The sequence below is a fragment of the Aythya fuligula genome, chromosome 17 (assembly GCF_009819795.1).
Source record: "Aythya fuligula isolate bAytFul2 chromosome 17, bAytFul2.pri, whole genome shotgun sequence".
Classification (NCBI taxonomy): Eukaryota; Metazoa; Chordata; class Aves; order Anseriformes; family Anatidae; genus Aythya; species Aythya fuligula.
Genome location: NC_045575.1, coordinates 8,709,641 through 8,725,934, shown reverse-complemented (window position 1 = coordinate 8,725,934; position 16,294 = coordinate 8,709,641). Strand labels below are relative to the sequence as shown.

Sequence of the window (16,294 nt, the reverse complement as noted above, 5' to 3'; positions counted from 1 at the left end):
TGAGAGGGGAATTGGAAAACAGATCCCAAATGATAGAGATTTAGAAGAACACAAACCTTCTGGAAATCAACTTGTGGCCCTCACTTCCTGGAACACACAACATGAGGTGGTGGGAGCTGGTCACCCCACACACTTAGGGAACGTGAAGTCCCTCTGAAAGCACTCCAGGAGGTATCTTCTCATTCTCTTTTGGAACAAGACACTGCTTTTGTCACTCTGCACCTTCTCTATGCTGGTGAGGTAGCCCAAATGTAGATCAGCTTGACACACTATCCAACCAAATTCTATAGCTGCTACCAAAAGACGAAGGGATTTAGTCAAAGACTTGGCAAAAATTGCAAGGCCCAGAGCAAGCCCACAAAATATGTCAAAACAAAATGCCTTTAATGTTCAGCTATCAATGAGCCAATCTCCAAAAGCAAGGCTGGTCTCATGGATAAGGCAGATTAACATCACCAGAATGCTGTTGTGTCTGGTAATGATAAATGAATTGGTCAGAATCACCTTTTTTCCTTTTTTTTTTTTTTTTTTTTTGGCATGCTTTCCATGTCCTGGGTGCCCGACTGGAGTGCTGTTAACTCTTGGTTGCAAGTAATACTAAAGGGACTTCCCTTGAATGTAAAGAATGCATTCAAAATCAGAACCTGGTTTTGTAGAACATTAGGCATCTCGCATTAAGCGCCCAAAATTAGCAGATGCTTTTCCTATAATCTCTCTACCTTCATTACCTGTGGTTAGTGAACATACTATCCTCTTATCTCACAGGAACATTGCAAGGATAATTAAGACCTGTGTAGCATTCTAATAGCATTTGGAATTAATAGTCATGTCCAAAGGAAATGAGTATTTCTGTACTCAGAGCAGAGTGAGAAGTGTCCTGTAGGTAAGTTGTACATGTAGCACTAGAGATAAAACATTGAATCCAGTGAGTATCATTCACTACGTACACTAAACAATACAGAAAGCCCACACAAAAAAAATATGACAACCGTATAATTGAAAATTATCATAAAGACTCAAGACTATAGGCAGAAGGCAGGGCTGGATAATCAGTCATTTCTTAACTTGTGAATGACTTTACAATGTTAATATTTTGACAGTGGTATATATAGCACAAGTGTCATGTTGCTGCATACAGTAACTTTTCATTTCTAGTCTCTGGTCACAAATATAATTAAAATTTTCTTAAAGTAATTGCAGGCACATAAAACAGAAGTAAGAGGATAGAAATAGCAACCACATGTAAAGAAATATGTTTTCTGCTAATCAGGTGTAGTGGGGAAAAAAAAAAAAAAAAAAAAAAAAAAAAAAAAGACCTGCATCCTGGAATTTGAGGCTTCTGTTCCAACATATTTTTTGTGCTTGGCTCAGCACACTGTGTTTGACACTTAATTTTGTTACTGATGTCTTTTCCACTACAGTTGAAAACAGTAGAACAAAACTTGTCTAACAACTTGTGATAACAAAGTTTAACTTGTTTAGGAAATAATATAGCCATACATAGGCTCATCCCTTCCTATTTGTTGTAGACCCTCCTTCATGAGTGGCATTGTCATTTATGGACTAATTTCAGGTAGGATCAGCTGAAGCAGTTGACTTTCGTGATTAAAAGTCTAATCTGTATCAAGACACTTCTACTGGAAACAGTAAAATATCTTTTTATAGTTAAAGAGAAGAAAGCTGCCATTTATGTTATTATTATTATTATTATTTTTTTTTTTAAAAAAGGGCAATATTCTAGCATTATTAAGATGACTCTAAAATTAACTACTCTAAAAGGGTACGAGAAATATTCAAACAAACCAAGAACAAGATGCGATATTAGATAGTGTCTTTTCCGGGCCTTCTGTTACAGACACTATGACAACTGGTTCTTTTAAGACAACTCCCAGCCATATGAAGTCACACACCATTTTTCCCTTAACCTAAGAAACATAACCTGAAAATCTCAAGACAATATTAAAACATTTTTGGAGTTTTTGAAGTTATTAATGATCATTTCTTCATTCGAAAGACTCTTGCATATCACAAAAATTCTCATACTGAGAGGTAAAGAAGTTTCTCAGAGCTAACAGGCTAAAGTAGAAGCAGCTAGCTAGATTCCATGCACTATATTCAAATAAAATTAAGCAAACCAACAATATATGTACTTCATAATGCTTTAAGAGATCTTGACAAGAACAACACCGTCTCAAGTAGGCTTCTTAATCTAACAATCAACTGCAAAAAGTAAGGAAACATATGATATGATACTAACCAATAAAGAGTTATAGAAGCATGTATACAATGAATGCTAAACAGCAATGGTCTGTGAAACTCATCAGGCTCCTGAAATCTTTTTGATATAAGATAAATAAGTGTCTGATATAGGTGATGGTGTTGATTTACATGTACATCGATATCTATAAAATACCCATCATCTTCTCCCATGACACCTTGATTAATAGGACAGAATAATACAAAGTCAACACAAATTAAGCTACTTAACAACTGCTGCAGATTTCAAAGCATCATTTATAATGTGAGAATTCAAGGTAGGTTAAGTACACTGTCTTAGAAATATATCAGGAAGGAAGTGACAGCCATTCATAAAAATGCTTAATAGCACAAGGACAACTTGGGGAAAACAGAAGTCTGCAGATGACAAATTCAAAGAAATAGCAGTTTGGGATTGAAGTGCTTTGCAGTTTAGGAAGCAAAAGGATAAAGATGACAAAGGTAGAAAGGCGAACAGATCAATTCAAGGTAAACATAAGACATTTTTGATTGAAGACAGTAGAGTTATGTTGTGTTTTTTGTTTTGTTTTTAAACCAAAGTGAGTGGTAGGCTCTCTATCTAGACCAAAGAACAAAAAATAAATAAATAAAAAATTCCTCAAGTGCCAAGCTATAGCCATGCTTGTGAACCTGAAGCAAAAATATATAATGCAAGATAGCCTGAAGGGCCACATGAAAACAGAAGTCAAGCTAGGTGGTCCCTTCTGAGCTTTTTATCTATTGTAATTAATGATATAGATAGGTATTTGGTGAATAGTAAGTAGATTTCTTCATGAGAAGCAGCCACCTCCCATCCAAAGTCATCTTACTTCAGAGCTTGCAGTTTTAATCTCTCTTATTCCATTTTCACAGGGCAAAGGAAATGGATTGTATATTCTAGATGCTTTATCAAAGCCATTAACCTGAAAATAATTTGGATTTTTCTTGTGAAAGGCAAGGACAACCCACACACACAGATGCACACATTGAACACATCCCCTTAATGCATCTATACTTTAGGAAGTTTAGCCCCCATCTTTGCTCCCTGTTAAAGCAGTCTACCTTTTTCAACTCTACAAGGCTTTGCTGACTCCAAAAAGGCAAGAAAGGACTCACTGATTTTGTAGATTCCAGAGACCCTGAAGATAGGGTGTCTCGGCTGCCCCGACTCTTGGAACTGAGATGAGGTGAAGATGAAGGTGAGTCATCAATATAGGGCATCATATCATGATGTCGCCTCTGTTCTTCAGCACGGTCTGCGTCGTACGCATAGCTAGGTGGTGTGCCACTGAACGAAGCATCTGTAAAACATAGGAGAAAAATCAGTCTGGTCAGAGTCAAGCTGGACAGGAGATGGGGAGACAGGCTGGTCAACCACGGCACTGCCAGCCTCCCACCTATGATGATTACTTATCAGTAAATCCACAGTCAGTGAGAGTTAAATACAGACCTAGTGGAGGTGTAAATTTAATTAAACATCTGTTGTCACCAAACATTCAATCATTTGAAGTCCTAAAAGACAAAGTCCTTTCTAATATCTAATACTGGTGTTCATTAAATTGCAGTTCTTTTCCCCAAGTTCTACTTCAAAAGCATTAGTAGAATTAAATCCTTTTGCAGGCTCCATAAAAATTATGTAGGTTTAGGAATGCAGTGGGTTAGGGTAACCAACTTTTTTTTTTTCTGTGGAACAAGAACAGATGATGCCCCTGCCGGTTTAGCAATCATACGTAATACATAGCTCAAAAGAGGAATGGCTGGACTTGATGATTTTGAATATCTTTTCCAATCTAGATGATTCAATGGTTCTATGACTCTATAACTCTTTTCAGACCTCTCAGAAAAAGAGGACTAGGAAAGAAAGGTCTTGCGTGTCAAGTGAACCGGCCTGCTGCCAAAAATAAAATCTTAAGAGGCCCTCTTCTATTGCCTGCTGCTCCTCCTCAATTTGGAGACTAATTCCTTAAACCAACAACCACTCTGCCCTCCACTCCCCCCCACCCCACCCCACCCCACCCCAACCAACCAAACAAGAAATTGACGGTGCTATGAAGAGCCAAATTAACCATTATTGCATCAGACACCAATGAACTACTGAAGGAAAGATGAGTATCTTTGGTAGGGGCATACTGAGACTGTTTCTACAAAAAATCTGTATTAAGGACACACAGAGAACAGAACAGCTCCCTCTACCATAAATTAGAAAGGTCTTTTACTTCTCTGCACAAATACACACAGAAGAGGTAATTTTGCTTTCTGCACAGGGGCACAGCAGCACTTGAATCTCGCCCAAGGGAAGCTGGAGACAACCTTCGAGGGGCCTGCTGCTGGTACCATGCACATGAAGCACTTACACCCAGCAGTGCCCAGAAGTGGTGCGCAGTAACAGTTATGCCATTTTGTGTTCTTGTGACCCATATTTGTGACCCATGCACGGTTCCTCTGCCTCTTTCAGTTACAAGTCACAAAACATCACTCTTCCCCCAAAACTGGAAAATAATTACAGCAGATAAACTAGATACACTTTTATTGTAGCAGGCAAGTCTTACAGAAGACAAAGCCACAAACTAAGATTTTTATATATTTTTTTTTTTAACTTTTTTTTTAGTCTTGAGTCTAAAATTTTGTATTAATTTCACACTGGAACACAATTTTTACTTGTAGAATATTTTCACAAATATCTAGGTTCTGCAAAACTAATAAGCAGCAGCTGCCAAGCATACTAATAATCCTGTTATACATCACTAAGGCAGGGTGGAGGAGTAACATTTTAGAGCCCACTTTCCTCCCTCACAGCAAACTCAGTTACAGCATGACTCATTCCAGTAAAGGATGTGAACTTTGTGTGGAACAGAATAAAACTTGATCCATGTGGCTTATTCAGGAGGGAGAGCTGGTCGAGGGAATTTATGCAAACAATATACTGAAAACCCAACAATAAAGTCACTGTAGAAGCAAGCCTCTGTCTCAACTTCTACCAAATACCACCCAGCTAAATTACAGCTGTATATGAGGCCTTCAGGCTGCTGAATGCCCATGGCAATATTATTTTAACAAACTCAATGAGCTTTGTGTCACCCACTGCCTCATGGTATTACCTTGTGCTCAAGCTCTCAGAGTTTCTCAGAAGACTTTTAGATTGTGCAAGACCACAGGAATGGTGAAGGTAGGGAGAGGGGAAAAAAAAGAAAAAAAAAAAAAAAGAAAAAAGTGGCACATGTTCTCTGGAATGGACTTTTATTGAGATGTTAGAGGCTTTCCGGAGTTTCTCAACTGTTTGAAATATACCCTGTTAAGTTGTTTGGGTAAATGGAGGCTTGCAAGGGAGTTGCTGAATAGGATAGTCAGGATAATCAGTCACAAATAAAAAAATATTAAATATTTTTAGATATCCTGAAGTTGGATAATGCCTACAAACCTGCAAGCCAACCAGATCTCATTCTTGAATTGTCAAGAGCCCTTTGGCTAAAAGAATACGGAAGACAGCATGGCCCTTGCCTTGCGCTACCCAAACAGGCGCCAAGTAACAACACCCTGTTGCTGTGCAGAAATTAAGGCAGGAATATTTCTTTCCACTCCCAGTGTTCACTTTCTAATTTTATAGTTTGCTCCATTTCTGTTAATGGGGGAGTGAACTAAATCTAAAACATTAGCAGAAAAGATTGGAGTGAATCATAGTATTTTCACTTTCTTCACTTTCCCCTGCTAAGAAGTAGGCTTCATACTTCTTGCATAACACATTCTTCTTTCTACTGCACAGGGAAACCTTTACCTGAAAGGGAAGGAAAGGGAAGGTTGGAAGACTTGAGTTTGAAAGAATAAATTTATTCCTAGCTTTACAACAAGATCCAGTCTACCTTTGAAGCATTCACTTTGTCTTCCTACCTATAAAAATAAGACATCTCAACAGGGAGTAAGGAGTGTCAATCCATCAGTGTCACCGACTGCCAAGAGATCCATGCCGAGAAAGCTCCAAATACAATTTAAGACTTTAATACTGTATCCTCCACACATTAAAAAGCTTAGAAGCAGTTATAATCCTTCTTTCTATTATTGCTGCATACAGCACTGAAATCCACCTATGGAGATTTTAATTATCTCTGAGGCAGACAGACTTTCTTGCTTTTATTCCACCATTTATTCCAACAGAAGCAAAGTATTACGGCAGCCAGATACACTACGCAAGTCCTAATACAAGTAACAGAGGTAGACTTGCATCCCTCTGATTAGAGACCACTGTTGCTAGGGAAACGAGGTTATTCAGCTCTCCTAAACCCAGCACAATGCTGCGCAGGCTGTTCAGGCTCTACCTGGAAGCAAAAACACTGCTGCAAAGAGGCTGGAGCCAGAAGCTCACCCAACACTCCCAGCTGCGCTGGGTGCTGCTCTTGGAGGTGGCCGGTGGAGACAGTAGCTAGAGGAAGATGAAACGCAGGTATGACAGGCAGTTGCTGACAGGGGACAACTAAGGAAAAAGGGTAGGGATATGAGGATGCTGGGCTCAAATGAGAGAGCACTAGAAGGAAATAATGAGGACGGATGCCACTTGGGGTCTCTGCTCAGTTCAGTGAGCAGAGGAGGGAGCAGAAGCAAGATAAGCCATTACAGATGGGGAGCAAAGCACCAGCGCTGCTCTGCACGCTGGGACCTGACTTAGCAACATGGCCATTTAACCCGACAAGGCTTAACCCACAGAGCTTATCCTCTGATAGCCAACGGGCAAGAAATGCTCACGCTTCTCTCACCTGGCCAACTGGATCCTCTCCTCTATCAGCAACTTGTAAGAGATCCCATCCCATAAAGAAGAGTAGCAGCTGTAACTCCAGTGTGAAGAGGGCTCATTTCTGTAAGAGAAGCTATTTCTACCACTGGCCCTCCAACGATCCCTCACAGTACCCTCCTGCACCAGCACAACCTTCAGATGAAATGAATTATTTGGGACTACAAAGGCTCTACATCAATTTTGCAAGCACTGCTAAAAAACCTCAAGCATTTACGTTTTGGTTCTGATGGCAATAGCTTCCTTGGCCTTGCTCTGCTCCAGCTTTTATACGCCTGTCCCACTAACCCCCCTCTTCTCTTACTGCTTCCATCCTCTCACCTCTCTTTATGTCAGTATGGTTTGCTGTAATTCAACATTCCTGTCCTCCATTTTCCTGTTCTTCCCCTTCTTCTAAGCTGCTCCCTTCCTTCACTGCATCAAAATTCACCTGGAGGGGGAGAATCTAACAAATCTGCAGTTAGACACAAATTGCTGCACTCAGTGACCGCACAGCAGGACCATTCCCTTGTCCTATTGCCTACACTCCTCCTGCTGTGTGTCACATTCATTCTTTGGGAGTATGAGATCAAGTTAGAGATCTACCTTACAAGCAGAAAGGAAAAAATAAATTAACTTCTAAGTTAAAAAGACAGATTAGCTGCATCTAATCCACAGCCATGCAATGGTTTAAGTGTGTCATACTTTTGCAGCATCACAGCATCCGTAGCTGCTTGAAAGGCTTAACAGCAGCACACAGAAGTGCTTCCAAGCTAGCTGTGCTCCAGTTAATCTCACTAAGAGAGAGGTGAAGCCGCAGTAGCGCAGACCTGCCTGCCTAAGTAAATACCTAGCATCCTGAAGGGGGTGGAGGAGTTGCACCTCATGCCAAAACCCCACATCACTGTGGCTTCATTGTAAGTGGTATCAAGACTAGCACAAGTTTGCAGAGTCTATACTCACTCCAAAAACATTCCCTCAGTTGCAGAACTGAAGAGAGCTAAGGCAGTTTGCATGCTCTGCCCGTGCATTTCCATGCCAGGGAATGTGTAAGGCCACAGTTTGACACTGCATTGTCTTGGCAGCAAGAAAGGTCTAAGGTTTCCACCATCAAGCCATAAACCACAGCATGACCCTTTGCCTCTTATCCCCTCAGCTGTGCAGCCCCACAAATGGCTGTGGTCCAGATAAAGAACTCAGCCAGCTCAAAGAAAAATATCTTGGGCAATTCCCTTCTAAGCTGGATCAGCGCTCTGATCTAGTTCATGGCACAGAAATCCCAACTGCAAGGCTACAGGCATGGTAGCTACTGAGTAGGCATACTTGAAGCTTGTATGGCTTTATGTAGTGCAGCTGAAAACGATGTATTAGCAAAGCACTGCTTCGGTTTCCTTTAGGCAGAAGTTCAGTCAGTTCCTGGATTTTAGACCTGATTGGTTTGGGGACAAATTGCCAGCATTTAACACTTTTCTTTCTCTCTTTTTTTTTTTTCTTTTTTTTGTTAAATGCAGCCTTTTCATAACTTTTCACTCACGGATATACCTTGCTGTTCTTAGCTCCAGTTTTTACATACCACCATTTGCTTGGTGATAAGCAATGCAGGTTCATGTAATCGTATTTCTTAGTGCTGGCCAGGCTGCTTGGAGAAGGATCAGGGATTCAGTCCCAGCACTGAGCACATGCAGAAGTACATCTGTGTGGATGGGCTGTGAATGCAGTTGCCTAGGGAATACAGCAGCACTCTCTAAAGAAACGATCAAAAACTGAGCATTTTGCTTATTTTCCTGATACCTTCTGAGTTATTTTCAAAACCAGGATGTAGTGCACTTGTACACTTTTGTGCAAAACTGAGATCCAGAAACAATAATTAATACTGCCTACCTATAGCAGGAGCTTGTCCTAGAGCACAGGTCAGGTACGGATAAAAATAAATGCTCCATTTTCCATGTCATATCCCTATGGTTTTATTCTTCTCAGACTGATGAGGCAAAGGCTCTCTTAGGACACTGAACAGATTCAGAACAAACTTTCTGCTTACACAGAACAGAGACACAGAGCTGGAAGACAGCACACCTGCATATAAAGAGGTCTAGTGGAACCCGAAGCCCCCAGTCAAATATAAAACCAAGCTCATTTAGCAACCAACCAACCAAAAAAGCATTATTATTTTGCAAATCCTTTCTTCAGTATTAGATGAGCATGAAAACAGAGAGGAAATATAACAAAAGCTAGCTCCAAGCCTGCCTTATGGCCTCAAGCATTAGTCCTCTCTTGAGCAGATGAAGACTGTCCAACTTTCTGTGCTAACTGATAGACTCCTATCATGTGCCACAGGAAAAAAAAAAATAAACACCATCCACAGAGGTGGATCTTCCTTCAGCGGTGGCTGAACAACCTGTTAGGGAACACAGGTTGCAGAAGTAGAATCGTGGTGAAACACACATAGAACAGAGCCCACCCACAGGAAACGCCCATCAATACCCAGATGAGACCAAGCTAAATGAGTACTTCATACAACAGAGCCAAGCTGGAGCTTCCCATCTGCAGGCAGACATGAAATGGGCTCTGAAAGCAAGCTGGATGTTGGTAACTTGCAGTGAAATGTTCTTCTGGGAATAGGATAGAAAAGAGGAAAAGAGGTTTCTAAATACAAGCTGGACCCTGAAATGACAACTTCAGCTTATACCACAACCAAAAAAGGAGTGCTGTGAACCCAAAAACTGGGCAGATTTTCCTCAAATCACATTATTAATTTCAGGTTTGTATCCTCCTCTCTCCTGTTGTAATAAACCATCTTTCTGTAGAAACAACTATCTGTCACATGTAAAGTTTTACCCGAGCCCTCATTTTCTTTTAAGGATAATGGTGTGCATGTGTGTGTGTATGCATGTAGAGATTGAAAACTGCATCAATGAAAATTGTATTTTTGAAGTGGAAGACAAATAAAGCAATATTGAAGCAGCAAGACAGCTGGTGGCTCTCTCTCAACCCTCCCTCCCCAGGGGATCTCAGGCTATAGACTTTAACCAGCCCCCAAGAAACTTATGCCTTTACTACCACAGTCAAGCTTTATCCTTATAGCAGACAGTGCCCTTAAGTCATTAGAAGATGAATTAACTCCAGTCCACTTTTAATCTTTTAGGTGTGTCAAAATGTGTCAAACCCAGATCATTAAATGTCTACAAAAGAAGACCAGAGATGTGTAAGCTGCCTGTATACATGTATTCTAGGAGCAGTTCATGCAGAGTCTAGAGGAGAGGACAGTTTGTGGCCCCCTGTTACTTAGACGTTCTGTTTGTTGCATTTTGCTCTGATTGGAATTTTCCTGGAGACAGATTTAACATCCACACAGATCCAGGCAGACTGAGGTTTCATGATGCAACCATGAGCCGCAAGCTGGGAATACTGAGTTTTGATCAGTTTTTCAGTTTTGATCAAACTGAAACACCAGGAGGGAAGCTGTACTGGGTTTGGCTGGGATGTTAACTTTCCTTGCAGCAGCCCACACAGTGCTGTGCTCTGCGCTTGTAGCTAGCACAGCAGTGTTATCACACCAGTGTTGTGTCTACTGCTGAGCAGTGCTGGCACAGCATCAGGACTCTCTCTAACCCTCCTAGGGGGTGGGAAAAAAAGTGAGAAGGGAGACATCATGAGGGCAGCTGACCTAAACCAATGAAAGGGATATTCCATACCATGTCGTGTCACACTCAGCAATAAAAGGTAGAAACAGGAAGAAGAGGGGAGGAGTGGGCTCTCATTGTGAAAATGTCGGTCCTCCTCCTGAACACTGGCTACATATGTTGAGGCCCTGCTTCAAGGACATGGTCAAGCATAACTCATTTGTGGGAAGTAGAGAGTAATTTCTTTCCTCTGCACTTCCACATACTTTACTTGTTTTGTTTTTTTCCCCTTCCCCCTCCGTTTTCCCCTTTCCCCTTTTTCCTTTAGTTAATTGGTTTAGTTAATAATAATATTTCCTTAATAATAATAATAATTATTATTATTATTATTTTCCCTTTAATTAAATTATCCTTACCTCAACCCATGAGTTGTTCTTTACCTTTCTTCTTCTCCTCCTCATCTAAGGAGGGGGAGTGAGAGAGCAGTTGTGTTTAGCTGCCTAGCATGGTAAAACCACCACAGAAGCATAATCATCACACACCATAAACTGGACAGAGGAGCCCATCAGATGACAACGGCTGTGATTTGGAGGAAAACAGGCTACATGTTTTGAAGATGTGGCCTTTCAAATACAGGGTGTCTCCATAGCAATTTGTAAGCTTTGGGATACACTACAAATGTGCTGTGTGTAACTAACATTGGAAAAGAAAGTTACCCACAGTTACTGCAGAAGGCAAGACTTGAACACTTCTTGCTGACTCTGCTTATGACCTAGTGGCTGCTACATGCTCCCCAGGGCACTTAAGGATTTATTCACTATCACTTAAAGCCCTAAATATCAGTCAGTAAACACGTATGTATCAATGAGATCTACATTCAGCATCACTGGCTGCAAATATGCTGCCAAGAGCAGAAGACAAATTCTCATCCGAACTATACTGTATTCCATTCGAGGACGAGTGTGAGAACACTTAATTCACAGGGCAGGCCACGGCCCAAAACAATGAAATTCCTGATGCCTTTTTTTTCTTTTCTTACTGTTTCTCCTAAATGCTTAGCAGTAAGTCATATGGCACAATGTAACACCCTATAACATGGATGAATACCTCTTAGACTCCTGCCTTGGAGACAGCACAAAGTGAATCTGTTTCCATCCAGGGTCTACATCTCCAGATTCCTCTCCTGTTCTGTGTTGTCCCAGGCAGGCTGGAAACGTTTCCATGTTCAGTTCATGTTGGCAGTCAGGCCACTAGATGTTCTTGGCAAAGCAAGTCCCAGAGCAAACTGGAATGCCTTCCCAGTTTTTCTTTTCCATTCCTTACTCAGGATTGTGTACAAAATTTAGCTGCTTTGATTCACTGCATGCTTAACAGGCCGAAAATAAATTCTAGGTCTAGTCCTTCAGAATTAAAGCCTTTTTTCACTATGAAAATACAAGGACGGGTAGATATATCCGCAAGCACACACAGGTTTGCATGAAAGGCACCAGAAAATTTAGCACTGACTCGATCAGAAGTGCAAGCTGACTACACTGGAGAAAAGGTTTCCATGCAAAATAAGGTAAAAAGGGAAAGCAGGACAAAATAAACAAGAACAACCCACACATGGCTATAACAAGAAGAGCCAAGAAATCAGACTAGTTCCCAACAAAAGCTGGAGCTGCATTAGAAGAGGTAAAGTTTTTAGGATCCAGTCAGTTTCCCCTTTCTTTGTAGGCTCCTATCCACATCTTCCCCATTGTCCCATAACAGACCTGTTTGCAGGGAGCACAGCAAACCACAGCAGGAGCTGGCCAGACTAAAAATAACTGGAGAAGAGCATTATTTTGTAACACAGAGCAGCTCCTTATTCCATTTCACTGATCGTCTCCACAAAATGCATCAGCATAAACTGAGCAGAGAGGCGGGATGGAACAAATGCGACTGTTCAGGTCAGCACTACTGCTGTGCTCAAACTACAGCCTTGGTTTCCTTGCTAAAAAAGAAATCTAGTAACAAAGCCTAAAAGAAAACTGCATGTACTAACTCCATCGGCAGGGCTGCTTCTCCCTCACCTACCAGGGTGCTGTTGTTTGTCTTGTGAATGTTGTGAATGGGTGAAAATTCAATTGAGCAATGATCAACATACTATTTACTATTATGTTCTCGAGGTTGTTTCAGAATTTTGCAACCACTTCAAACAACGTTTGGCAACAGGACACTAGAGAGAAGTAGAAGGGATTACATGTAGAAAATTAATAGAAGCAAAATGGACCTAATTGTCACGGCGTGGTCTGTTAGCAAAACACACACACACACAATGTATATATTCCATTTCCTGTATTTACCTAGAGCAGACCAAAAGTCCTGCTGTGCAGAGAGGAAAGCGCCTGTTAAAACAAGGGTTTAACTGAAGTGACAGGTTTGGGAGAAGGAAAGGGAGGACCAAGCCTAGGCAGCAGGGGATATTTAAAGACTATTAAAAAAAAAGCAATAAACGTGCCTGATAAGAATATCTGTCTGTGTCCAGATCTTCATCCTCTCTCAGGATGAGCTGCTTTCATTTTTTTTTCATATTGCTTTGTTTTCCCACTAGTGCAGCATGGACACTGAGAAGCCAATAAAGCTGGCTGCTATTTTCCTGTTTACACTGTAAATCATGGACATCTTTCTTGTTACACTGTAAAATACATCGAGAGAGATTGATTTACCATCTTGGCCTGGAACAAGCAACCCAAGCTTCCTAGGCAGATGGCTCTGCCTACACCACTAACAACCTTTTCTGAACACAGCTGCTGCCCAAGCTCAGTGTCTTCCTGTCATCTGGCTGGAGAAAACAACAGTTTTGGTGTAGTTCATAACCACAGCAAGATAGTTACTTCTTGTTTTTGTTTTTTAAAGGGTGCTGAAGGTGAAACACAGCTCCCCAGCACCATTAATAAATACCATCTTTTCCCCACCTCTTTTTCTTTGAACCTACCAGATAAGATGAAGGTAGTTGGGGTCACACATCAAGGTTCATTCTGGGCTATTATATTGTATTCTCCCCTGACATACCATACCATCTTTTCTCCCAAACTGCCTGTTGTTGCTTTATTTTTCTCCAGAATCTGCTTTTAGAAGGGAAATTCTCCTCTATGAACAAATTTAGAAAAACATGATTCAAGTGCAAGCAGCACAGCAGTGCCAGTCAAAGCTCTCAGTGAAGCCAAAGAGCAGATGAGAGGAAGGACCTCTTAGTCTGAGCCTGTGGTTCCCTCCATCAAACACCAACAATGCTGTTTTACACTTCAGCGTCACTGACTGGTTCATGGCTCTTCACATTTTAAAATATGGCAGGATAAGAGGGAGCTTATTTTGATAACACAGATGTGTTACACCACCATTTCATCAAGTCCCACCACTTCCCCAGCATGAAGGAGCCGACAAGTACCAAGATTGTGAAGCCACACCAAGGGGAAGTGCCACCGAACGCCACTGAACTTGACCCAAAGGGAAATAGGACCACACCGGTCCCAACTCAGGTGCACCAACCTCTGTGGATGACAGTCTCCCCAACAACTTCCTTCTGCATGCAGAGTGGTACCCACAAAGCAGAGCTCCTGCTTGGACAGTAGCTCCCAAAGCAAATGACCAGAGGTCCTCTCACCCAGCAAGTCACAAAGTAGTTCCACAAGGCAACTTTGAACCAAGGACTGAGCTCTTGTGGCTCCCTGTAGTTAACACGGGGAGCTGCTGGAGGTTTCAGAGGCACACAGACCCGGGCAGGATCAGAGCCCAGCTGCTGGGACAGACAGCTGCAACCGCCACATATGCACTTCTCCAAGGGCACCCAAGCTGTAATTCACATCAGCTAGTGCAGAAGAGGGCAGAGCAGAAGAGGAACTTGCCTGTGAAAGAGGGTTTTGGGCTGTATCCCACCATCCCCGCTTTCCTGCACAAGGCCTTATCTTTCCCTAGTGGTGATGGAAGCTTGTTAGGAAAACACTGGACACAATACACACAAAAAGCACTAAATACATACATCAAGTGTACATATACACCACAACAGAAGGTAGATGAGGTGTCCCAACTATCTAGGCTGTCCTAAAACAGGCTGAACCCATGAGATCCACACCAGACTCCTGCTGAGCAGTCTGCATACCAGGGTAGAGTTTAAAAGGTTAGCCAGTGCAGCATGGATGCTCACATACAGAGCAGACACAGCCAGTGAAATGCTTGCTCCTCTTAATACTTTCATTTCCAAATTCCATTGCTTAATGAAAAGGTAGAGAGCAGCTGAGTAGTCAGTCACAGAATCTCAGAAAGGCTTGGGTTGGAAGGGACCCCAAAGACCACCTAGTGCCAACCCCCTGCCATGGGCAGGGATGCCACCACTAGGTCAGGTTGCTCAGGGCCTCGTCCAACCTGATCACCTTGAGCACTTCCAGGGATGGAGCAGCCACAGCTTCCCTGGGCAGCCTGTTTCAGTACTTCACCACCCTCTGAGAGAAGGATTTCCTCCTAACATCTAATCTAAATCTGCCTTCTTTTAGTTTAAAAGCACTCTACTTTGTCAGTGTAAAAAGTTACTCTCTATCTTTTTCCTTTTTTTTTTTTTTTTTTTTTTTAAGCCCCCTCTAAGTATTGAAAGCTGTATATGTACTTAGTACTGAGCATCTACAGGGCCACCTATAGCTACAAAGATAAAAACCTCAAAATTAGGCAAAATCTAAAGTTTTCAAGCCATCGACACAGGGGTTCAACAAGTCTTTTGTATGATACAAGAGAACTGAACTTTGTGCATAAGTGCATTGCAAAAACACACATATTTCTCTGGTGTGTGGTCTAGATGCTGGGATAATAGAAACTTAAATGATTCTTTGGCCTCAGTCTACTGAAGTTAAAAGAGGTGGGAAAATATAAATTCAATTTCTGTTGCACTGGAAGGTGGTTTTACCCCACCTACTTTCAAACAACTGACTTAGCAATGGTGTCACCCTAAACTCCTCATATAGCCCAGAGGTATTCAGACAAAGATGTTAGATAGGATAAATTGCTTACAAGGATGATCCTTCGTTCTTGTAAACAGAAGAAATTGTCAGTTATGCACTCCCCATCAGAGGGAAAGGATCCAGGCCACGGTTTCTGTCTTGACCAAACCATTCTGGTGTGGAAGATTAGCCAGACACAGATACTTCCTCGGAGCTAAGTTGTACATACAGCTAGTCTTTGTGCCAGTAGCAGAGCACACACCCAGAAGCATGGCTGCACTCCTCCATGCAGCACAGCTGCGGCTCCTGGCTGCTCTGAAGCTTCGCTGCCTCCTATCTTCGCTCCTTTTAAAAGGAAATGTGTTTGTTTATTTTAATCACTTGTCTTTCATATCATGTTTGTAGGCAAACATTTTGAGTGAAAACATCAGAGCAAAACCTAACCCTCTTTAAATGGAGCAAATGTACAACCAGAAGCAAGTAAAACACAACAGGGAAAAATAAAGCAACACTTGTACATCAGCACTATATTTAGATACTGCTTTACTAGGACTTTTACAGAAACTTGGAAGACATGTTGTGTTGATGCTTGGTCCAGCCTTAAAAAGCTTCAAGCAATTTCACACAGCCCTGAAATAGAAGTTCTGACGTTTTAGACTGCGAGCTGCACAAAACAGACACTGTTCAACAGCACAGTAACTGTTTTC

General features: G+C 41.6%; 1 protein-coding gene across 2 annotated transcripts in view; it reads right to left on the bottom strand.

The window, feature by feature from the left end:
- The window catches only part of BCR (BCR activator of RhoGEF and GTPase), a 96,136-nt gene that overhangs the window by 45,252 nt on the left and 34,590 nt on the right, over positions 1-16,294 (bottom strand). For both annotated transcript variants that reach the window (XM_032199226.1, XM_032199225.1), the window contains one exon: positions 3,373-3,557. In XM_032199226.1, coding sequence (XP_032055117.1) covers positions 3,373-3,557 — 185 coding nt within the window. The remainder of the gene's footprint in view (positions 1-3,372; positions 3,558-16,294) is intronic.